General features: G+C 42.0%; 1 protein-coding gene across 3 annotated transcripts in view; it reads left to right on the top strand.

Annotated features, from left to right (window-relative positions):
• Positions 1-25,858, top strand: part of CERS6 (ceramide synthase 6) — a 308,139-nt gene that overhangs the window by 94,698 nt on the left and 187,583 nt on the right. For all 3 annotated transcript variants that reach the window (XM_057744992.1, XM_057744993.1, XM_057744994.1), the window contains exon 3: positions 6,119-6,249. In XM_057744992.1, coding sequence (XP_057600975.1) covers positions 6,119-6,249 — 131 coding nt within the window. The remainder of the gene's footprint in view (positions 1-6,118; positions 6,250-25,858) is intronic.

The following is a 25,858-nucleotide window of genomic DNA, read 5'->3' on the forward strand; positions in this document are numbered from 1 at the left end:
CAAAGACAAGGAAAGGAATACATAGCATCGCTTACTAACAAAAATTATCCCTGGAAAAATGAGGCCACAGGGCAACTGAAAATTGAGATCAATATTTTACTGTAGATTTAAAAAAAAAGCAATGACTCTCTAAGGAAGACCACAAAAAAAGACATATAAGACCTAAAGAAAAAAAAAGTTGGTCAACAGGAAGAGATGCAATGTGAGCTGGTTGGTTCCGGAAAAAAGTACTAAAACTATCACAGAAATGAAGACAAATTTGGAAAGAGCACAGGAAACACTAGACATTGCAGAATTCTCAGTGTGGAACATGGGAGATAGAAATAATTAAGCTGAAATAAATGAAATCAGAAAGAGCTAAAAATAATTAGATATATAGACCAAGCAGAGCTAGCATCTGTATAATTGGAATCTCTTAAGGAAAAGCAAAGGAGAATAAATATTGAGAGATACGTTAAGAAAATTTTCCTAAAATAAGTGCAGATTTATATTAATGTGTTAATAAAAATGTAGTAAAATTTTACCCAAGAAGGTTTATACCAAGCCTTATATTATTAAAAATATTAGACTTGTCGAGGATGGAAGATGCCTTAGAGGACTGGGACGGGGAGGGTGGGGGGGACTCGAGGGAGGGTGGGGGGGGGAGTTGAGGGAGGGAGGGAATATGGGGAAATGTGTATAAAAACAGATGATTGAACTTGGTGTACCTCCCCCTCCCCCAAAATATTAGACTTGAAATATAAAAGAAATAATTCTTTGAGCAGCCAAGTGAAAAATCAAACCATATATCTAGGGGTAAGTATCAGCATGACTTCAGTCTTCTCTGTAGCAATATTCTACAGGACAGCATTTCCAATATTTTCAAGGAAAATGTGAACTAAGAGTTTTATATTTAGGCAAATTGTTTTTACAGTGTAAAGGCTAAAGACAGATTGAACTTGCAAAAATTTAGGGGAATTGTTTCTATGAGTCCTTTTTTGAAGAAACTATTATAATCATTCATTTCAGCTGACCAAGAGATTACTGGGAATGTTGGTTAGTTTTGAATACATTTAAGTTGTAGAGCTGAAATAGAAAGAAATGTGAGGATCAGGATGACAGAACAGAATGTAAACATTATATGCTCTCACAATGTGGAGATGATACAGCTAACAGTAACTGAGCAGGAAGAGGGAAGGAAGGTGAGAGGTAGAATAAATTCACTAATTGCATTAGCTCTAGTAGCCAGGAGTCAAAGCTTATCAGTTTAAGCAGCCAAATTGAGTAATAGAAGCATAAGCATATTTAATAGTACAAGAGTAAACTCTTTAGAGAGAGAAAATTATTGACTAATATTAGGTGGGGTAGGAAGAGGAAATAATGCTAGTTTTAAATATTGCTCATGTGGAATTTTTATTGACTGAAAACAAATAGAACAAGAGTATTATGATTAGATGGATAACCACTAGAATAAAAATTACCCACAAAAAAGAAAGGAAAATCAGCCGTATTTGGTTTGTTAAAATAAAACAAATTAAATTATCAAAACAGAAAACATAACTAACATGAGATAAGTATAAACAAACAAATTATATTAATGCATGTAAATGGGTTTAACTCACGTAATAAAAAATAATTCAGATTTGGCTCACATTGCTTACAAGAGACACCTTCAGATAAAATAATTACAGATATTGAAAATAAGAGTATGAGTTAAGGTATACAGGCAAATATAAATAATAAAGAAAGCAGGGTTTCTATTTTTTACAAAAACAGGATTCAGGATCAAAAAGATTCAGTGAAATGAAGAATTGCCTTTTTATTGCCAAAGGACACAATTCACAGTGAAGATAAAAGGGTTACGAATGTACACGCATTGAATATCAGTGTATCCACATGCTTATAAAAAAGAACGAAAGAAGAAAATATTTAATAGTAAGAAGTTTCAGTTTGCCTCTGGGTCATGACGGGTCAAAATATAAAACAGAATATAGCAGTTCGAAGAAGCGTAAGGGAAGGTCTAAGGGGCACATACAGAATGCTATATTCTGAATATAGAGACTATATTTTCTTTTCAAGTGCCTGTTAACCATTTTTAAAGATTGACCTTCTATTACATAAGAAACAGTAGTAAATCTTAAAAATAGGCACAGTTTACTAATACTAGAAATCAGAAAACAGAAAGACTTTTTCTTTCTTAATCAACTTTTGTGTAAAAATAAAATTTCAGAATATTTAGGAAACAGTAATGAAAGCACCACTTATGTGCTATGCTAAAGTAGTGCTCAGATGAAAACTCATATGTATATTTAACCACTTGCTTAAACATGGGAAAAAGAACAACAAAATAAATGAAGGAGAATAGAAGGAAGAAGTTAATAAAGATAAACATAGAATTTGAGTTAGCAAAACTATAGTATTGAAAATTCCGAAGTACCTGTGTAATTTTTTTGAACAGAAAGTCAGCTAACCCAATCAAGAGAAAACAAAGCACAAGTTTACAACATAACAACGAACAATATCTTGATAATAATCAACAGTCACAGAAATTGAGGAAAAGGAAAAGGATGTATTTCTATTAACATGGCAAATAAAATGTAAACACTTGGATAAAATGGCAATTATTCTAGGAAAATGTAATTTACCAACTATACATGTGTGTCTATACAAATCAAAGTCAAAGATCTAAACTGCAAAGAAGTACCAGGCTCAGATGCTCTCATAAGAAAATTCTAACACTCTTAAAGAGCAGATAATTCCAATGCTGTTTTAAACTATACCAAAGTATAGAAAATTAAGAAAATCATCCACATTCTATTTTTATGTAGTCACAAGGTCTGATAAACAGCTCACTAAAAAATAAGACTAGAGACCAATTGTGCTTATTAATATTGATGAGAAGTCCCCAAGTAAAAAAACTGCAAACTGAACTTTGCAGCATACTCATCCCCACCAAGTAGGGCTTATTCTAGGGATGCAAGGCTTTCCCTGTATTCAGTCTTAAAAAAATCTATTGATGTAATTCATCATGTTAATTGACATAAAGAAAACAGTAGGTGATCTTTTCTGTGGATTCTGAACTCTAACATCATTTTGATTAAAAGAAAATAATCCAACTACATTCCAGTAATACGCTATTATATGACTGTATACCTGGAAAATTAAGGGAATTCAGTGAAAAACTACCACGAACAATACGGAAGTTTAGCACAAAATTAGTAAACACACACACACTAAGCAGTTAGAAAATATAAAAAAAATTCTTATTTATAATAGAAACCAAAAAAAAAATGATATCCCTAGGAATAAATATAACAAGGATGTGCAAGGTACATGAGGAAAATTTTCAAACATTGTGAAGGACACAAAAGACAAATTCAAAGATATCAAGTCACCCTGTGCTAGTATAAGAACTTGGTATAATCTCATTACAAATACCAACAGGTTGTCTTGTTTTACCATTTATTTTGAAACTAGACAAGCTAATTCTAAAGTTCATATAGAAAAATACATAAGGATTTCTGAGTAACCTGACCATATGTACTGGCACATGAGTAATAGAACAGTGGAAGAATAGATTTGATTTCTCATGGAGAAAACGTGAATGAAGGTACTGGGCTATCTGGGCAGCCATTTGGAAAGAATAAAAATTAGATTCATACCTCCCACTTTATACTGGGGTAATTCCAAATGTACTAAAGAGTGAATGTAAAAATCAAAACTATAAATGTATTAGAATCAAAACTGTAAAATGTAGGAGAATTTCTTTGATAGTCAGAGTTGGGAAGGCTTTTCTAATTATGACCCCAAATTCAGAAGCTATGGCAGAAAAGATTGATAAATTCAAACATGATTTTAAAAATGTATGCAAGTAGAAAACACAAGCAAAACACACCATAAGCTAATTCTGAAACTCAAGTGACACATCAACACATACTATGCAATTTATGGTACAGGTACAGGCTTAATCACTCTAATAAGTGAAGAACTTCTACAAATCAATAAAGAAATTACCTGCAGATCAAGAAAAATACAGGCAGTAGATATGAAAAGGCTATTTTAAAAAGGAAATATAGATGGTTTTAAAACACAAGAAAATATCCTTCTCTCCTAAAAAGAGGAAATCAAAGATAAACTGAGATACTACTTTTTATATATCAGACCAGAAAAAAATTGAAAAATCCAATAACACACTGCTGATGAGGCTTTGGGAAACGGGCACTCTTGCTTGTGAGAGTATAAATGGGCAACATCATTAGTGACGGTAACTTTTCAATATGTAAAAAAATCACAAATGCATGGACCCTTTCATCTCCAAAGTTCACTTCCAGGAATTTCTCTGTCTCTCTATGTGTATAAAATAACCCATGACCAGGTTATTTATTGCAGCATTGTTTATAGTAGTGGAAGCTTGGAAGCCGCCTAAGTGCGCGTTAGTGGTGGAGTGGATGGATGGGTCAGTTATGCCATGTCCCGACAGTTCTACAAAAGAAGGAGAGCGTTCCCGATGTTTTGGTGTGGAAACGTTCTAAGATACACTGTAAAGTGAGAAGCCCAACGTCTAGAATAATACAACCGTTTGTGTGAAGGTGGGGGAAAGGGAGACAAAAGAATGCATATTCAAATTTGCTTGTATTTGACAGCTTTGGAAAGAAATTGATTGAATAGCCTGGTAGGAAGGGAGACTAGAAACTGAGGGAACAGGAACAAAATGGAAGGTGAAATTTGGGATTATTTTTATTTTGTGAATCATGTGAATGTTTTACTTATTCAACAGACATAGAAAATGAATGAAAATTAAAAACGAATTCCTGTAAGAAAATGGTATAGCCAAGGTATATTGCAGGCTGTGCATTTTCTCTCTCCCATATTCTCCAACTGAGAGATGTGGAAGGAGAGTGTAGATGGTGTCCTGACTTCTTAGAAAATCACCTCAAAGGACACACCGCACTGAAAGTTAGCAAATAACTTTTACAGACACAAGCTCATCACATTTTATAACCTCAGTCATAACACTAAGGCCATTTGCTGTGCTTCCTGTGTGCCTGACACCTTGAATTTCTTGAGAGGCTTTAAAAAGGTGTCACATGGACGTTCCACCTTTACACCCTGAAAGCTGGTTGGCCTGCCTCCGCTACCCCATTTTTGGTTATGTCCTCTGACCGTTATCTCCTTAATTGTAAAGCAAAGGTAGAATAAAGGAAGGAATAGAACTAACTCAGTTTGGGTTTGTCGTATGGCAGGCCGCCCTCATGTAATTGTTGGCAGGATGCCCTTTAAGACACTGGAGAGAGAGGAGGGGCAGAACTAACAGGTACTGAGATTTGCGTACATTTTTACATTTGGTCCTCAACACGGTTGAGGTGGATAAATTACCTTCTTTTGAACAGGTGAGGAAACTGAGTTCAGAGGGTTCATTGGAACAAGGACTGCACCTGTGTCAGTCATCTCCTAATGTTCTAGAAGTGAGAGTGAGAAACGGAGTAATATCATCACATGGCAACATAGATAGGATCTCTTTCTACTTCACCAAGTTTGCATCTTCAAGTAATGCGAAGTCATTGTAAAAAGTTTGATGGAGTTCTGGTCAAAAGCATGACCAAGAAAGGTGTAGAAGAGGAATGTGTGAAGAACTGAGGAGGGGGAAGATTGAAGAAAGAGAAAATGTTTTATAAATAGAATTGGTACCTTAGGCTAAAGTGAGGTGTTTGGGGATAATTCCATGCTTTTTGTCTATCCCACATTATCCTGACGTGATAATTGGGTACAGCATTTTTTTCCCGAGAAAGTGAAATATTTGCATGGTGTCTTTTTGGAAATTCACCTTCACCTAAACTCCTTCTTTGAAGGCTGGGGGAGCTAACTCAGCCAGTTGGCTGTCCCATGGAACCTTTGTTGCCGATGAGAAGTACCGGCGTTAGAGTGAGATTCATGTTTCTCAGTGTTGTTTCATACTGAGTGACTTTTCTTGTCCTAAGTTGTTCGTGCTACTGATGGAAGGCCTCGGTCCTCTGTGGTCAATGTAGAAATCTCAGCAGCAGATAGAAAATACAGGAAACACGAATACCTCCAATATAGACAAGGGCACATCAGTTTATGATGAAGAGGAAAATGATTCTCCCGGGACCTTGTTTCCTAGCATCCTGACGAGAAGAGATTGGAGGGCCTCTCCAAGCAGCTGGACTGGGATGTTCGCAGCATTCAGCGCTGGTTCCGACAGAGACGCAACCAGGAGAAGCCGAGCACGCTGAAGAGGTTCTGCGAGAGCATGTGAGTTGCCCTTTTTCTTTCTGAAGGAGAAACCTGCCTACCTTACGCGTACCATCCCTGAGGTGAAAAATCATGTCTCCGTGTAGGCTCCCGCAGCCCCCCGACCAAAGAGGCCATTTGGTGGGAAAAAAAATAGTCCATGAAAAACTGGGGGAGGGTAGTTTGTCAGAATGTGTGACTTCCAGTTTGGATGCAGTACATGAAGTTTGCTTCCTTACGGAGTTTCAACACAGCGGGCAGATGACAAGGGCCTACTGGTATTTTCAATCAGTCACCTTGAAATATGGCCCGAAAAGCCATTACGTGTATAGTTTGCATTTTAACAGAGGGGACCTTGTCAAGTTGTTCTTTCCACGGGTAAAAGCTGAGATACTGGGATGTATTATTGGAGGGTCATGATGATGTCCTGTCCTCCTGGAGTTTTAAGAAATGGCTGTGTTACATTCCTGGGTGAATTTAATGAAGCATTGCTTGAAGTGGGGGATGGAATGAAAATCTCTTCCATTTCTGAAATGTGAACGTTATGGTGTGTAAATTATAAGTCAATAAAGCTGTTAAAAATAATAAAAGACCCACTGAGAACTCTTCGAGCACAGTGATATTTTAAAATAGTGACACTCAGTACACATATCTGTAGGAAAGTTAGAGAAAGAAATATTGACGCATCAAGCACATCTCCAACAAAGGGAAGATTCTGCCTTGAGACTGGTTGCTCTGTTTCGTCTTCATCCTTTGAGATATGACTGTGCCTTTGTCTAACAGTTCTTTCCTTTGGGAGCTTTTTCCTGACACCTGGTCACTTAAACAGTAATGCTGTGTAGCTCTTTCCATTTGGGGTTAAAGTTGCATTTTCAGGTTTAGCCTTCAATTGTGCTGAGCAAGTATTTTAGCAATTGCAATCTAAAGCTTCGAGGGGAACCTAATTTTATGGGAGAAATAAATGAGAGGCAGAATAATATCATAAATCCTAGGGCTGGGTAAATAGGGGAGCATAAACAGGGTCTTCAGGAGGTCAGAATATTCACAAAGCCTGGAAAAACAACCGAGCAGATAGACTCCGCAAAGCCCTTCGTATCACTGAACTTAGTGGCAGTTTATGGAAGAAGGATTTATGCATCTGGGCTCCTGATCAAAAGCCAGAATTGCTTCCTGGCCTGGCTGCGCCACATGTGCGAAGGGTCTGGGCTCCACGGCTGAGCTGCAGGGCTGAACAGATGAAGTAGGGTCTAAGCACACGTCCACGTGCTGAAACTCACATGCCATCTTCCCCTCCTCCAATGACCTTCTTTGGGAACTCAGTGCTGTCCCTCCCCATACTACCCTGAGATGACACCAGCTTCTGTGCCAGTGTGCATAGCAATCGGTCACCTGGATCTTGTTAAAATGCAGATTCTGACTGGGTCTGGGATAGCGGCTGAAATTGCATTTTTAACAAGTTCCCAGGTGATGCTGCTGGTCCCTTGACCACACTTTGAATAGCAAGGCTGGACGCTGTGCCGGTGTCTGTGTCTTCTCCCTGAATCGAACGGAGTCCATACCGGTGGCCTTTGACCTCTCTGTGTCGGAAGGCTGAGATGATGAACTTTGTTGTGAAACCACCTTCCTCCTGGGCTTCCGGGTTGCTACCAGGTTTCCCTCTTGCCTTTCTGAGGGCCTTTGTTTGCATTGTTTATTCTGCACTTTCCCTGGGTCTTCAGTGGGTTACTTCTCCAGCTTCAGCGTTCATATTCCTCATTCTGCCTTCCACCCTCCGTGTAGAAGTTCTCTCCTCTCACCAGTTTCTTCCAAAGCCATGTGTCCAGTGCAGAGATTTCTTCCGAGTCATCGTTCTGCTGTCTCCCACTGGCAGCTCTGATTTGCTTCCACTCCAGACTTCCCGTTTTCTCCTGTGTGTATGCTTCCATCTGTTACAGCTGGGACCTCAACCCAATTAGCCACTGACTTCCGTTAGTTCTCTGTAAAGCCGACTGCGATGGCCGCGATCCTAATTGCTCTTCTAGGTCTCTTATTTATCTCGTACTCATAGATGTTTTGTTGGCTACAAAAAGAAAAAATAATTTTCCTAAAATACTACTGTCTCCACGATCTGTTGCTTTAAAACGTAATGATTTTTCTACACCTGCAAGGTACATATTAGCCTTCTTAGTCTGAAAGCTAGAGCCTGGCTTTTATCTATCTGGTATCAGTCACCCAAATGACCCCTGCCTTCCAGAGGGCTGTATTTTCACTGTCCATACCTTTCTCATTCCTGCCTTGGTGTGTGCTGTGTTCCTGGCATGGAACACCTGCATGCCTCTGCCCCAATCATTTACCCATTCTTCACACCAAACCACAGGCCTTCTCAGTGATGTGCCGTGACAGCTGGGTCTGGAGTAAGCACTAGTTCTTCTGAATTCCTCGAGTTTTTATTGTACGTACGAGTCATTTAATACTGAATCAACATGCTTTCTTTATGAGATTATGTAGCTTTTCCTAGCTCACCTGGGTATTTCACCCTAATTGTATCACACGTGCTCATTGAGGGCACAAGAACTGCATCTTGTTTTTCTTACATTTTTCTCAGCCTTTACCACAACATCTAGACTCTGCTGAGTAAGTATGTGTTAAGTGACTATATGTTACGAAGGCATTGTTTTGGAACGGTTTGCTGATCTAAGTTGCCATCCTGCCTCCCAAAATGAAGAGTGCCTAATATAGACACCGTCTGGCCTAAAATTTGTCTGGGAAAATCACTGAACAATGGGACAGTTTCAAAGACAAGGATCCGGAGGAAAGATTGGGGTGGCAGAGGAGGAGAACATTCAGACAGCACTGAGGCGTTGAGCAGGATTATATTGGCCTGTTTGTGCACGTGTACATGTCATAGTTATTTGCTTGTTAATATAAAAAAACAATCTGGAAAAGTTGTTTTAACCAGGGATGCCCTCTACAGCCACCTGGTGTGCTTTTCAAACGACACAGGCCTGGGCCCCACCCCAGGGTATCTGATTCAGTGTGGTGACCCAAGTGGAGTCTGGACGTGTCTGCCTTGGAAGGAATACCTGGAGTACTTATGATGACGCATGCCTGGCTAAGAAGCACCAATTTCTGAAAAGAGATGACTGCTGTTCGAAAGTACTGAAAATCAGATTAGAAAGCAAGACAGCATACATTTGGGGCTTGGAGATCTAGGGCCCAAGTGCAAAGATTCTGTGGTGTTTCTGTTATGTAAGTTACTATTTTAGAAACTGTAGAATCCCTTTAGGGAGATCGTATTTCGTCTTTCAGCAGTGTAGGACAGCACCAACATGCATGCCATACAGTGCTGGTAGCCATCTGCTGGTGTGTCCAATTTTGGGCACACCCATTTGGTACAGACGGACCAAGTAGAAGTTGTTCAGCAAGTAATGTGTTGAAACATTGATGTGATTTTTTTTTCTTCATGCTTGATGTCAGTCATCAACAGCTGTGCTAGTTTTGATGCATGCTTCTTCCAGGAGCATTTAAACTCTTATTGGCAACTGAAATAGAGATTTTCAAGAGGGAGTGAAGGATTTATAAAAATGAGCTAGCACGTGAGACATTTTAGGAGAAACCGGTTCTAAGTGGGAGCCACTTAGCGGGGGGACCACGGTTTGAGGCGGCTGAAGCTTTGCCTTCTTCCTCCAACAACTGCATCAAGGTAAGATAAAAATAAATAATACCTTCAATAAAAAATAAAGTTTTCCGAATAAGTGGCTGCTCTCTCCTCGTGAGCGCCTGTGCTCACCATTTTTGAGTGTTGTGTGGTATGTTTAGTAGCGCACATCAGGAACGCATGTTATATATGGCTTTCACTTCATCAGTCTCCAGTTGACTGGATGGAGAAATCTCTCATACGATAACCTGGAAAATGTAAGGCAAGGAATAGTCACACTCCACAGATGGGTACTACAGTCAACCTCTGAACAACAGTGGGGGTCGGGGGCGCTGACCCTCCAAGCCGTCCAGAGTGTTTGTGGGATTTTCCCTTTGGTCCTCCGTGTCTGTGGTTCCTCTGCATCCGTGGTTCTGCATTTGTGGGTACACCCAACCTTGGATAGGGTGGTGGTACGTTCGTATTTGCTGTTGAAAAAAACATCTGCATATAGGTGGAGCTGCGCAGTTCAAACCCATGTTGTTCAAGGGTCAGTTGTAATTTACTTGGGTTGCAGTGTGCTCCGTATGGAGTCTCGTTGTGAGATGAGGGCCCGAGATTGTCTTTTCTTTAGGAATTCCATCTTAGAGTTGATGCTGATTAAAACTACCCCAGATGCTGCCATATTTGGATGCTTCTGTTCAGTGGCAGCAGATTGATCAAAATCTGAGAACCTTTTGGAATTGTGACTTTAGTTCTGCAAAGGAGCGCCGCTGTGATCTTCTTAATTTGTGATCCCATTAAAGTAAGGGAGGAAGGAGTGGCTTAATCCAGTTGCCCTCATGCCACCAGCTCGGTCACTATTTTTATTTGGTAGCTGTTTTACTTTAAGGACAAGTCAGCAATGCTGTCTTGTGACCTCAGTAAGAAAGTGGAGCCTAATAATTGATGGGGGTGGGAAAAAGGAATGGGGCTGTACAGGAGACAACCAATTGAGGCTTATATCCCTTTATCACAGAAGAGTCTTTCATCTGAGGAAATTGTATGGTGAATATATTCAATAAGTTTTCATAACCCAGCCATCTGTTTGCAAAACAAAACAAAACAAAGAAACCCCACCTGAACTGTTTTAGAATCTTCCACGTGTTCTATAGTCCGATGATGGGTGAAATTTTGCCAGAGAAAATTCAGCTTTGATTATTTTTTCCATCAGATCATGACATGAGCATCATTTACAAAGTTTACTACCAAAGTTCTCCTGAAGATTGATGTAATTTTTGAAGGGGAGAATAAGAAAGGATTATCTTTTAGAGAAATGGCATCTTCGCTTTTTTGGTCCTGGGATATATGACTAGCAGTGCATTGATGCTGGTTGTAAGTCTGGAAAAAATTAATCATGAAATTGAAGGACAACCTCTTAGTTCTTGAAAAGCACAGTGTTGACTTGTTACTGTCGTGATAATGATTATTTCCCCTTAATACAACAGTCCTTGGATTGATGAACAACTTTTAAAGTATGTAGTTGCACATCTAGTTATTGTTCAAATGTGGTTGAGCCAGTGAACGTCTTGGTGTTCAAGACTATTCTTGGGCTTCCTGGTGGTGCAATGGTTAAGAATCCACCTGCTAATGCAGGGCACACAGGTTCAATCCTTGGGCCGGGAAGATCCCACATGCCCAGGAGCGACTAGGCCCTCGAGCCGCAACTACTGAGCCTGTGTGCCTAGAGCCCGTGCTCGGCAACAAGAGAAGCCACTGCAATGAGAGGCCCACGCACTGCGACCGAGTAGCTCCCGCTCTCTGCAACTGGAGAAAGCCCGTGTGCCAGCAATGAAGACCCAGTGCAGCCAATAAATAAATAAATAGAAATGCCAAAAAAAATAAATAAATAAAAAGGCTATTCTTAACTATTTTAAATGGTTTTAAATCCATGGCTTGTATTCAGGTCAGTTTTAACTTTGGAGCAGGGAGCAGCAAACTTTTCCTGCAAATGGCCAGAAAGGAAATATTTTCAGCCACATAAGCCCTGTCGCAATTACACCTCAGCTATTGTCTCAACAAAAACAGCCAGAGACAAAGCAAATGTACGTGGCTGGGGTCCAATGAAACTTTAATTATGGGTGCTGAAACTTGAACTTATCGTTTTCACGTGTCATGTAGCATCATTCTTAAAAAAATTTTTTTCAACCATTTAAAAATTTAAAACCTGTTTTTAACTCCTGGGCTATATGAAAACAGATGGCAGGCTGGATGTGGCCAGCCAGCCATAGTTTGCTAAATCTTGCTTGAGGATTACAATACTATTAGCAGTTCTGTCAGAGTTGCAAGAAAAAAATATGGTCTTATGGCACCGGCACAGTCCCCGTTGCTCAGAGTGTCACTGGATGTTAAAACATTAGAACAGTTCTGTATGCCCGTCTCTAATGTTTCTGGGACACAGCGCCTTGATGCTGTGCTGTTTCATTAGCTCAGTCAGGCCCTCTTTGAAGTTGTTAGTATTGTTAAGACACTATCACTTTCACTACAGAAACTTTGAAGACTGATGAACTATAGACCCTCTACTCTTTTGCCTTGAGTAAGCTTTTGAAACCTTTCCCCCTCTTTCTACTCCACACCTACCATCTATGGAGAGTGAGCTCAGGTTTTCCATTTAGATCAAGCCTCTCACATTCCTTGATGGCATGTGGCTAGGCCTCTAATTCGTATGTAGCGGCTAATTAAGGAAAACAGATTTTTGCTAAAAATGTCAGAGAGGGCATGGTTTGGCCAAGCTGGCCATCTGAGGTACTGCTGGTCAGTTTTCTTTAAATCTGAAATTTCTTAAGGCTCTGTAATTTTCCCAGTAATTTTATGCAACATGGCTAGTGATGAAGAGGACAGAGTATATGGAGGAATAACTGAATTTATTAAGGCCTAATGTTCTAATTTAATTCTTGTCTGCCAGTTTTTGAATCTATATGCCATTTCTTATTGTTGTTTAGTCTATTTTAAAAGTTATTTATTTCTGATTTAGAACAGAATCATGAAACTCATTACAATCAGCTTTGATTATAGAGAACATATAAATGTATCCATAACGTTTATGAAAACATTGGGGTGAAAACACTCCGACGCCTACCACCCAGATATAAATACTTTAACTTTTATGACTTATATGGTATTGATTCTATAGATGTACCCACACAAATACACATACGTGCTCTATATCTGAGCTTGGTGCCTGCCCTTCTTGAGATTTTTTCATAGAACCTGCCTCCTCACAGTGCCTGCAGAAGGCTGTGGAAACATTAGGTCTGATGCTTTATCTTCAGGGTCTGTAAATCACTTACCTGAGTGGTAGTCCAGCCACTTGTGCTATCCCATGACATATGCATTGCTAAAAACTGCCACACTGTGCAAAATTGCAGCGCAGTACACTACTTATGAGAAAAATGAGTCGGGTCACAACACTCAAAACATCATCAGTGGACTTCCTAGGTGGCGCAGGGGTAAAGAATCCGCCTGCCAATGCAGGGGACACGGGTTCGAGCCCTGCCCTGGGAGGTTTCCACATGCCATGGAGCAACAAAGCCCGTGCGTCACAACTATTGAGCCTGTGCTCTAGAGCCCGTGAGCCACAACTACTGAGCCCGTGTGCCACACCTGTTGAAGCCCATGCACCTAGGTCCCGTGCTCCACAACAGGAGAAGCCACTACAATGAGGAGCCTGCGCACCACCATGAGAGAAAGCCCATGTGCCGCAACGAAGACCCAATGCAGCCAATAAATAAATAAATTAATTAATTTAAAAAAATTAAAAAAAAAACATCACCAGTGACACATTTTAAATAAAGATAGGAACCTAATAAAAATAGTAGCACAGTTTGACACATGTTAAGTGGTTGAGAAACACATAAAGACTATGATAAGTATGGCACTTTACCTTGAAACAGACTTGAAGTCTACTTGTAGTGTAGTGTTGGTATATGAGTTTGCTAGGGCTGCATAACTGAATACCACAGACTGGGTGGCTTACACAACAGAAATATATTTCTTACAATTCCGGAGGCTGAAAGTCCAAGATCAAGCTGTCACAGAGCTGATTTCTCCAGAGGCCTCGCTCCTTGGCTTGCATGGGGCCACCTTCTCCCTGTGTCGTAACATGGTCTTTCCTCTTGCACATTCATCCTTGGTGTCCCTTCCTCTTCTTATAAGGACACCAGTCATACTGGAATAAGATGCCACTCTTATGCCCTCATTTAACCTTCGTTACTTCCTTAAGGCCTGTTTCCAAATACAGTCACGTTAGGGGTTAGGGCTTCACTATATGAAGTGAGTGGGAATACAGTTCAGTCCAGAACAATGTTGGAAGGGTTACAGCTTATAAATTGCTGTGAAAGGTGAAAGGAGGGTGATCTGAAATGGGAGGGAAAGTTGTAACAGGTGGGTTTGTCTCACAACACACGTGAACTGCAGTAGCTTGGAGGTGTTGAGGGGTGTGTGTGTGTGTGTGTGTGTGTGTGTGTGTGGTATATGTGTGTTTTGTGTATTCCTGCACTGGTTGGGTCAATTCATTAAAGTTCTCTGCATTCAGCTAGTGTTTCTGGCAGATTACATTGCATGTAAGCAAATGTGAAACTTCATGTTATACTCACACAATGTTGGGAGACATTTATGGTTTCAGCATACGGTTTACAGCAGGACTATGGTGAAGTGAGCTCTAGGGGCCAAGTAGTATGAGTCTGAGTCTCCCCTCTAATATGAAAAGGTATGTGGGTGTTTGGGAGAGTTGTTGGACTACCCTATGCTTCAGTTTCTTTATTTGTAAAACGGCTGTATCAATAGTGCCTGCCTCATAGGGCCATTGTGGAGACGAAGGGAGGTAACGCATATAAAGTGTTCAGCGAGGTGTCCTGCACATAGTAAGGGCGTGTGAATGTTAACTGCCTTCAACATCATTGAATTGGCTGTTAGTCAAGTTGGAATAACAGGAGAAGCAACAACGAGCTCGTACAGCTGGCCCTCTGTAGCCGTGGATGTGCAACCCGTGGCTGTGGAATGCGCAGATACAGAGGGCTGGCTGTACTGTGCCATTTTGTAAAAGGGACCTGAGCATCCGAGGATTTCAGTATCCCTCGGGGTCCTGGAACCAATCCTCCATGGTTACCAAGGGAGGACCGTAGCCTGTCACAACCACGCACTGGCTGCGGGCACATTCCCTAGCAGAGGTGGCTCTGGTGTTTGTCATTTGGAGAGGAGAAATCCAAGGGGAGCAGCGTCTCAGTTTAGAGCAGAACTCTTTCATCCTGCGGAACCCCAAAGGGGCAGAATCCACGTGGGCTCACAGGGCTGTCAACCCACAAAAAAGGATGCAAAACCCATCTGAGTTCAGAGCGTTGGAGCCTTTGGCTGAGTGCTGAGTAGCAATGCGACAGAAGTGGATGAGAAAAGGTATCCTCCTTCAGCAGGGAGCCAGGCCAGCTGTGCCTCTGGAAGCCGAGGCTTTTGAAGCACCACATGAGAAATGTCAGAACACACAGTGAATATCTTTGAACCACAGAGATGTAAAATTTGCCCAGGCGATTCTGAGGAGGACACAGCTTGTCTCCGCCAGGAGGGAGGGAGAAATAAAGCTGGATTCCCGCCGTGCTGGCTTTGGTAAAGCCCTCTCTGCTGGGGCCAGGACCGTCCGAGCAGCCTTAGGAGGTCAGCGTGGCTTCTGGGGACAGAAGTTTGTTGTTAAATGTAACATTTGTGGGTTCCCTCCTAAACGCAGCTGAAGGGGTAAGGGGGCAACGGATCTTGAACATATTTGAGGATGGAAATCAGATATACCTGGTTCCCATCCTGGCTCAAGCTTTGTTACCCTTAGCGCATAATTTAACTTTCCCAGATGCCTCTTCTCTAAAGGGGAAATGACTTCTATGTATGGGGTCGTTCTGGGGTTTAAATGAGAGGGTCCCTCAGTGCCTGGCTCCCTTTCAAGGAGGCTGCCACGTTGAGTTAGCAAGCGCTTCTGACTTTGTGGGACTCACCAGGGGCAGTTGATTCCATTATTAGGACAGTTGTTCAGTACCTTAGGTAGGGATCCATGAGCTCTGATACTTACGTGATGTGACTGCTTTCCAGGGCCTCTTCCTTCTGGCCCCAGTCATGGGGTTTTCTGGGTTTCGTATCTTCCTTTGCCATCACGGGAACTATATTTGAGATTGTGGAGAAGGAAGAGCTTTGTTGCTTCCTCTTGGGAGTCCAGTCTGGCTTGCCCTCTCTTTCTCTCCTTCTCTTTTGTCTTTCCGCCACCCCACACCGTCATCCCTTGCACTCACCCCCCCCCCCCCCCCCCCCGCTGTTACAGTGGCTCTTGCCTTCTGCTTCCTCCTCGCTCTTCTGTCTTCTGCACTTAGCTCATGGGGGCCACATTCCTTAGTCAGGGACAGACAGGAAGTTTAAAAGAATCTCTATCATTACTCATTTAGCTGTAATTGTCTTAAAAATTGGGACATGGCATATGACTCCTGATGTTTCAATATAGCACCCAGTAACGTGAGGGGTGAACGTGTTTGTATGTGAGATGGTGGTGGTGGGAAGGGTAGGCACTTGGAACAGAGCAGCAGGAGGTCCAACCATGTCCCTTTTGGGAAGATTTGAGCAGATTTCAAGTGACTGTCGGGGAAGCAAGTCTTTAATGTTGGTCTGGAGGCCTCTCCAAATCTAAATTCGTAATGAGCTGGCCATGAGATTGGAAACTTAGCTAAAAGCAATTAAAGCTAATTATTTTCATTCTACATGCAAGTTGAGCTGCTGGCTGTATCTATAGGGCTGTCATGATTTGAGCGAATTAAAGTATTTTGGAAAAATCACTTTAAATTTGGCCAGTTTAAAAAAATTTCTCCTGTATACTGTTTCAGAGCAGTTGCTGACTGTTTGGAGGCTGTATACTATGCTTAGGACTCAGCTGTGTAGAAAATTAATGATACTGCTGTGTGGAGGACAGTGATACAGCATTGTGAGTGAGGCCAGTGGTGCCGCGCCGTACACGTTACACCGTGACACACAGGTCGAGGTTAACAGCAGAGTTGGCGTTAAAGATTAGCACGCAAGTCTTGGCCATGTCGCTTAATTCTGCAGGGTTCTGATAATGCATGTCCTCCCTGTATTTAGCCACAGATGTCATGAAATTGCATGTTTTCATCTTACATCTGATTATATCACAGTAGGTTTTCTAGCAGATGCAGCGGACACCTAATGCTTGTAGGAGAACTGGACCCTCAGTGGGGAGAGGAAAGAGATGTTTACCGAGGTTACGTTATATTCCGACTTCTGTACTGGGGCCTTTACACTTAACCCTCACAACCACCCTCTGTAATGTGTTAAGTCTTAAAAGCCTTTCATACCCATGAAGAAACCAAAGCAAAGAGGGATGGAGTAACTGACCCAGCACCACACAGCTCATGTCTGGTATTTCCACCATAAGCATCTTTGCTGCAAATATCTTTGCTACAAGCATTTTTGCCACATAACTAGGTAGCCATAAGGCAATTTTGCCTTCAAAAATATAATAGCAAAAAGGAATAACAAAAGGAATAACAAAAATAAGAAGACTTTATTGCAAAATACAAACTGTTTGAATACATTTAACATGTGTGTAGATTCACGGCAGTGCTGTGCAAATAACTGATCTAATTTTGTGGGTTGTACCTGAGCGCTATCTTTGAAGTTTTGTGTTCATAGTATAAACAGTTTTTGGTTGTTGATTCGTCTCCTCATTCAGCGTTGTACTTTTTCTTTTTTGCTAAAATTTCTTCCTTCATTAAGCAGAAAGAAAAACAGGATTGTTTTAATTCATGACATGTTGTCGCATGTCCATCAATAGCTGTTTCAGAGTTCTATGAGAAATGTGGGTTCAACTCTCTGCCACTGTGTAGACAATTATGAGGGCTAAGATTTATGTGATATAAAAATGGGAGTACTGCATCCATGGAGAAATGAGACCAAAATGTCAACCAGTTATATTATCTTTTATAGCAAATTGCCTTGCCTTACAGCCAATTAGTTATACAGTGAAAACGTTTAAGGCAAAGACTCGTCTAAGCCAAAGTACCTAGAACTCACAGAGCTCGTAAGCAGCAGAGCTGGGATGTGTACCCAGGTTTGCCTAAATCCAGGGGCTTGTGTTATTTCAACTGCCCAATGTTAGAGAAAGCTCAGGAACATTATATGTTACCACATCCAGAGCAAATTCGGAAAAGGGGACCTTTGGTATTTTATTTGCATATCATAGCCTCTTTTCTCGTTCCTTTTCACCTCCAGTTTATGAAAGCCTGGGGTTCAATTTCATTGCTTTCTCCTTGGCGCTTTTAGTCACTCTCTACTAGTGCACTTGGAGACTTGTTATTTTCACTCTTTGCATCTCTCTGTGCTATTAAACTGTCCAACACCGTGGCTTCTGGGACTGTCTTACTCATCTTTTCATTCCCATAGCTCAGCGCATGCCTGGTGTTTTGTGAGACCCCAGTAAATGTCTACTGAATGAATAAATTATTTGGATCAGTGACTAGATTGAACCTCTAGGACTAAATTTAATTACAAGAAGCTCAAGTTTATTGTCTTTCAAATACAATAAAGGCATACCTCGCTTTATTGGGCTCTTGCTTCATAGCACTTTGCAGACACTGTGGGTTTCTTTGTTAACAAATTGAAGACTTGTGGCAACCCTGCATCAAGCAAGTCTGTTGGCATCATTTTTCCAACAGCATTTGCTCACTTCCTGTCACATTTTGTATGTTTGTGTCACATTTTGGTAATTCTCACAACTTTGGTAATATTTCGAACTTTTCATTATTATTATATTTGTTATGGTGGTCAGTGATCTTTGATGTTACTAGTGTGTTTTGGCTCTTTTTTAGCAATATAGTACTTTAAAACTGAGATATGTACATTTTTAAAGATGTAATGTTATTGCACACTTAACAGACTAGTACAGCATAAACATAACTTACATGCCCCAGGAAGCCAAAAACTCATTTGAATCACTTTATTGTGATATTTGCTTTACTGTAGTGGTTTGGAACCAAACCCACTATATCTCCAAGGTGTGCCTGTAGTCCTAGGGAAGACTGAGATAGGGAGGAAGGGGGCAGGAAAGGCTTCCTGGAGGAGATGACAGTGCCAAAATTTTAAGGATGATTACTTTGGCCAGGTAGAGAAAGAGTGAGGCTGCCAAAGGCTGCTTTAGGAAGTGGAACTCGTCTGAGGAGTATGGCGGGTTTGGAGAACTCCAGCATGAAGGGTGAATAGGAGAGGAAGAGCCAATAGGCGACTGCAGCCCTATTGCCAAGCCAAGGCCCTGGGCATTTCTTCCCACGCTTTCTTCTCTGTGTATCTAGGGCCATCTGATCTTTTTCTAAAAATGTCCTCGCTTTACCTGCTTTTACAAAACCCCATGTTTGCTAAGTACTTGGCTCATTTAAGAATGGAATTGGCTTTTATTATCAGTATCTCATACCGATGTATGACTAAGATTGAACCCTTTTATTTATCTTTTTGTTGGAAAAAAATCCTTGCTCAATGAACATAAATCTCTCATTGGTGGATACGTAATCGAGATGATTTTGAGCAGACACCTTCCCGTGTTCCTTGTGTGGTCTGCCTTCCAGCCTTCATCTGGTCCTCTGAAGAGGATGCTATAGTGCATAGAATTAGCATGCTGACCTCTCCTCCCCCTACCCCGCTCCCACCACAAACACGCAAAAATTAAACATCCAACGGGAAAAGAAAGAAAACCAAGCTAAATCATCGCCTCACTATTGGCTACACCGTGTCATATTTTACAGAAAAAAGTCAGGGTGTGGGACCCATGATAACTAGTTATATGTCATAAACTCAGCACTCTGCAATGGCAGGGTCCAACATTAAAAACAAATAAACATGCTTGCATACTTTTGGGGACAAGTGAATATTTGAAATCAAGACTGTCTCAGAAAATCCAAAAAAAAAAATCATGCGCCCACAGGACCTAGCTGCGGTGAGCAGAGGCTACTCTTTCTTGTGGTATACGGGCTTCTCATTGCGGTGGCTTCTCTTGTTGCAGAGCTCCGTAGTTGTGGCTCACAGGCTCTAGAGCACAGGCTTAGTAGTTGTGGCACACATTACCACCATGCAGTTTATATAGGAGTTATTTCTATTTTATAATAATTTTAATTATGTATAATAATAATTTTAATATATCTTTCTTTTCTTTCTTTAAAGAATGTAGTTTCCTGGCTCTCTGATTTTTAAAGTGGCATGTAATTTGAAACCATAGTCCTTCACTTTTCTAGAATAGCAGGGTAAGGCCCTTGTGGTGGCACTAGGAGAAGTCGTCAGGGCACACAGGGCCCAGCAGGCATTAGGGCCTAGGGTGTCTCTTCTACCTGCCTGTCTCTGTTACTTACCAACTCCTGCCTGAGTGTCTTGAAACTTAACATGGGTCCAAATAGTACTTCAGATGTGCAGTGAGGCCCCCGAGTTGTGCTGGACAGAGAAAGCACCCACACTTGAAGCACTTTACTAAATGTTAGCCGTTATCATGCTAGTGATGACTGGTAGCATCACCATAATTGTCCTGGAGGCAAAGAAGGACCTCTTCTGTGTGGGCTCGCTTTCTTGAACAAGTTTTAGCTTTTCTTAATTTCATGAGGATTTATGAAAATCCATCCCTCTTGGGACTGCACTGCTAGGTACAGGGACCGTGCTTGTTCCTGCCCCCTGGCCTTTGCTCATGCTGTCACCGCCCCCATCACCCCCCACCCCCCCTTTCCCCTGCCTTATCCACTTGACAGGTGTCTTCTCATGCATCTAGACTCTGTGCACCCTCCTTGAGCAAACTCTGGGCCTTTATTGGGCGAGGAATTTATGGCAGGCACTGTGCTTAGTGTCGCGTGAGAGCAGATCTGGAAACATCATTACAGCCTGTGCCTCACCTCCTCCATGGAGGAGGTATCGTACTCCCATTCTCTTTCTCCCTAGTAGCACCGACCATTCCCCCTTGTGTGTACCTCCTAAGTAATAACAATGAGTTCATTACTCTTACTTACAGTTTTATAAGTTTATAGGTGATAGGTAACCTATAAGCTCCTTTAGGGCAAAGGTCCATGTTACCCCTGTTTGAATACCCAGCGCGTGGACTGGGCCTGCGCATAGAAGGTGCCCTGTGGAGGTTTTTAGAATGAGTGACTGCATGTTTTAGAGCTAACAGCCTTCCAGAGACTGTTTGCCAACTCTGTCTCATGCGTTGCCCAACTATAGGTTGAGTGCCTGCTGTATGCCAGCAATCCTGACGTGCTTGGGACACAGTTTACATTTCACTGGGGGAGACGACAGTGGACAGATAAATAAAATGTATTGAATAGCCGTTGGCGTGAAGCAGTCTGGAAGATAATTAAGCGGAAAGAAAGATCAGGAGTGTGTGTGGGTGTGGGCGTTTAGGGGTTGTCAGGAAGTCATCCCTGAGAAGGTGATGTTTGAACCGAGGCCTGAGGAAGTGAGGAGACCTCTTGGGTGGAGGGGGAGCAGCTGCAAGTACCCTGAGGAGGCGTGTGCCTGGCCGATGTGAGGTCACGGGTGACTGGGGTTGAGGGGGTGTGGGGGAGAGAGAAGTAGGGGGTGAGGTAAGGGGGTGGCCAGATGGTACAGAGCCCTGTAGACCCCTGAAAAGACGGTGGTGTTTTACTCTGAGAAGGAACCCACCGGAGGGTTTTGAACGCGTCGGGAGATGTGGTGTGATTAACATCCTGGCGTGTTCACACTGGCCGATGTGTTCAGAATGGGCTGTGGGGAGGTCAACACGGGCATGGGGGAGCAGGTAGAAGAAGCTACCGCAGCCATCCACGGAGAGTGCTCAGTGGCTTTGAACCAGCGTAGTAGTAGTGGGAGTCATAAGAAGCGTTCAAGATTTTTTTAAACAGTTTTAGTTTTGAAGAAATTCGAACATTAAAAAGGGAAAATTTAGTGAACACCCATATCTTCATCAACATTTTGACGTACTTGCTTTACCTGTACCGTTTTGGGTGAAGCATTTCAATGTAGATTACAGATGTCACAAGACTTCGTGCTTCAGCATGAATCTTCCGGAGAGAAGGATGTTCTCCTACAAAAACAGAATGCCGTTATCATACCAAACTAATACATTGTTCATATTCCGACGTCCATAGCTGTCATCCTGGAGATGCCTTTTATATCTGTATTTCTTTCCAGATAGAATCTAATCAATAGTCATTCATTATATTTGGTTGTCATGTCTCTCAAATCTTTCTCTTTCATTTTAACTTTTTTATTTGGAAGTAATTTTAAATTTACAGTAAAGTCTTGAGAGTAGTATAAGAAATTCTGTATAAACCTCATCCAGATTCACCAGTTACTTGCTTTAATGTTCTTTCTATGTAAGCTTCAGATCCAGATTTATTTGGAGTAAAGAGAATTTGCTGAGAGATGGGTTGTATTATGTGAGAGCAAGTGACCGTTCAACCCTGCCCCACAGGGTTCGGCCCGAGCAGCTTGGAGACAGGAATTGCCATTTGCTGAGTTAAGCGAGGGAGGAACAGGTCTAGAAACAAGCTTGGGCTCACAGGTTTGATTGTGTCGAGTTTGTGCATGGAGGAGGGGTGTCCTAGGCAGCTGGGTGTATGAATAGGGAGGTCAGGGACAAGGCTGCAGGTATAAACGTGGCAACTGTCAGTGAATAGATGGTATTTAAATCCCAGAGACTGTGAGATCAGAAAGAGAATGTGGATAAGAGGAGAAAGCGTCTGAGCCCTGAGCCTTGGGGTGTGCTCGTGTTAGAGATGGTAGAGTTAAGAAGGAGCTAATAGAGGAGACAGGGAAGGAGGGAGAGTGAGCAGGAGGGAGTCAGCAGAAGAAGGTGCTAGGTCAGCCATGTCAGACGCTGCTGAGGGGTCATATAAGTCGAGGTCACGTTGGTCATGGGTGTCATGAAAGTCCTTGGTATCTTTGACAAGAGGAGTTTGGATGGAGTGGCAGGGGTGAAACCTCAGTCTAAGAAGGCTCAAGAGAAAATGGAACATGGGGAACTTTCAAGACGTTTTTTGTAAAAGGGTAGTTCAGAGAAAGAGGATGGTGACTCACGGAGGAATGTGGGGTTAAAGCTTTTTTATTTATTTTTAAATTTTAATTTATTTGTAAATTGCAGTACAGTTGATTTACAGTAAGATTATTTTTTAAGAAGGGAAAAATTATGGCATATTTGTGTGCCTAGGGGAATGATCCAGCAGAAGCGGGCAGAAATTGATGCTGTGAGAGGGGAGAGGTGATGAGAGCTGTCTCCCTGCCTGGTTAGGAGGAGCAGGAATGAAGCCAGAGAACCTGAGCTGGGATGCAGGCAGGTAGAGTCGTGTGGAGCCGTTGTGGCAAGTTGAGAGGTTGCTTCTACCATCATAATGAAATAGTTAACGGGGTAATCTGCAGACAGTAAGGAGGGAGGACCAGGTATTGGAATTCTGAGACGAGAGAGGAGAAAGTGTGACGTAATTGTCTGGAAGTGTATTTGTTCATTTCTTTGGATGGAGGATGTTTATCTGCATGTGGAGTGGCAGGCAGTGAGGGCGTGGGGCATTCTAGATGGCCTTTTCTAGGAAAGAGGTGTCAGTCGAGCGAGGTCACTCTTCAGTGCCCAAAGCTGCCGGGTTGGGACACGCCTTCACAGTGCAGTGAATGGCTGCTTAAGTGGGCAGCTAGGTGGAAAGCTGAGGTTTAGAACCCTGGCTCAGGTATCTGGGGCATCTTTAGTGCAGGTGGCATTTATCAGACCAGACTGTGGAACTGGCATTAACCAGTGTTAGGGACTGAATATGTGTGTGCCTCCAAAGTTTATATGTTGAAGTCCTAACCCCTAATATGATGATGGTATCTGGAGGTGGGGGCCTTAGGGTTAGATATGGTCATCGGGGTGGTGCCTGCATGATGGGATCAGTGCCCTTATAAGAGGACGAAGAGTTACCAGAGCTCGCTCTTTCTGCTCACACAGAGAGGCCATGTGAGCACACAGCTAGATCATGGCCGTCTGCAAGCCAGGGAGAGAGCCCTGAGCAAAACCTGAGTCTGCTGGCACTTTGATCTTGGACTTCCCAGTCTCCAGAACTGTGAAAAAGAAATGTCTGTTGTGTAAGCCACACAGTCTATGGTATTTTACAGCAGACAAGTTGACTAAGACAACCAATAAGCATTCAGTCTTTATCTTTTCATTTCCGCACTCATTGTTTAGAAGAGGGAGGGCAAGTCACTTGTATCTTTCAGTTGGTCTGTAACTTTGGAGATGCTGAGGGGATGAAACTGACCCATGGAACCTATTTTGCATATGGTTACCTTTAAGGAAAATGTCTCCATCTTAATAAAGCACTGTTACATCTTTTAGTTCATTGTCCTGTGAGCTGCTGAGGTAGTAAATTCTTGTTAAATTGGAGGATGTTCCATCCCAAACTCCCTACTCCCCTAAGAAATTCTCTACCACATGCTGAAGATTCTTAAGCTGCCACATGGATTTCTCTTGAGCTTTGGATGATTTGATGCATTGGATATTTTAATTTCATTTAGATTTTTAATTTTGAGAAACACATCCAGATATGCCTGTAGCCAGCCAGCCAGTTTTCTGAATCTGCATATAAATAAGAGAAAGGAGAGCAAAAAGAAAAAAAAGCCAAGCAGCATTTTTTCCCGTTTTTTTCTCTTTATACTTTGTACATTGTATCCTCATTAAGTGATTTCGATCCAAGTTTCTCCCTTTAAAAAGTAAGGAATTTCATTAGGAAGACAGTCAAGCAAATAAAACACTGTAAGGGATGCATGCTCGTAAAATCCCATGAGTATAACTCTTTTGATACTTAAAAAGTAATCCTCTGCCTCTGATAATTATCTCAAATAAAATCCTTTTCTCCCCCCTAAAATTGTTAAATTTTAATTAAATGTCTGCAAGATATGATTTAATGGCTCAAGTCAAATCAAAAGTTTTTATATAAATATAATAAAGTATTAACCTCGATAGCAAAAATAATCATCCTTTCAGTTGTAACTTTTTATTACAGGAGTTTTAACATATGCACGAAAGAAGAGAAAACAGTGCATGAATTTCCCTGTATCTATCATCTGGCTTTCGCTGTGATGTACCTTCTGCCATCTCTTTATGATAACAGTTCTTACACTGAAAGTTATAAAACTTATTAAAAACTTTTTTGAATAGACAAAACATTAATATGGGATGTGGGTACAAGGTAATATGCTTAAGATGCTTTAGAGGGGTGCCTCCAAATTGGAGACCCAGGACCTGCAAAGATTTGTAAATGGCCTGAACCTTGGTTCCCCATTGCCTCAAGTTCGCAGGGTTCGGCAATACTTGCTCAGTCCCTTCCTCGCCTGTTATGCTCCAGTCATGAGTCAGTGCTCAGAGTTCTGTGCACATTCTGACTCAGGCCCTGCCTTTTCTCTCTGCTTTTGAGGCATTCTCACTGCTTCAGAGTCCAGCCCAGGTGCCCTCTTTTTAAGGCTTCCTCTCATCATCCTGCCCCTCGCCTGGCACAGGTGTAACCACCTGGCCTGCCTCTCTGCCTGTCTCTGCCCTGGAGTAAAATCTAAGCCAGTCACCCTGGCCTGCAGGGTCCTGCATCTCTGGATCTTGGCTGCCTGCCTCTCTGACTTCATCCCCTCCCTCTAGGCTCCAGGGACATCTCTGTGCCCTCCGCGTGCCAGCTCTTTCCTGCCGATCGGCCTTCGCACATTCTGCTCCCTCTTCCTGGACTGTTCTGCCCCATGGCTTTGATTGTCTGGGTGCTGCTTCCCAGGGGCCCCCCAAGAACCCCTTCCCCAGCACAACACTGCATTTTTTCCGAAGAAATAAATAGCTGTATCCCTTTTGTAGGAATCATTTTCTTCTTACTTATTTTTATTTTTTTAAGCTCTTTATTGGAGTATAATTGCTTTACACTATTGTGCCAGTTTCTGCTGTGCAGCGAAGCGAATCAGCTGTATGTATGCACGTATCCCCATATC

Source organism: Hippopotamus amphibius, chromosome 8, assembly GCF_030028045.1.
Source record: "Hippopotamus amphibius kiboko isolate mHipAmp2 chromosome 8, mHipAmp2.hap2, whole genome shotgun sequence".
NCBI classification, from domain to species: Eukaryota; Metazoa; Chordata; class Mammalia; order Artiodactyla; family Hippopotamidae; genus Hippopotamus; species Hippopotamus amphibius.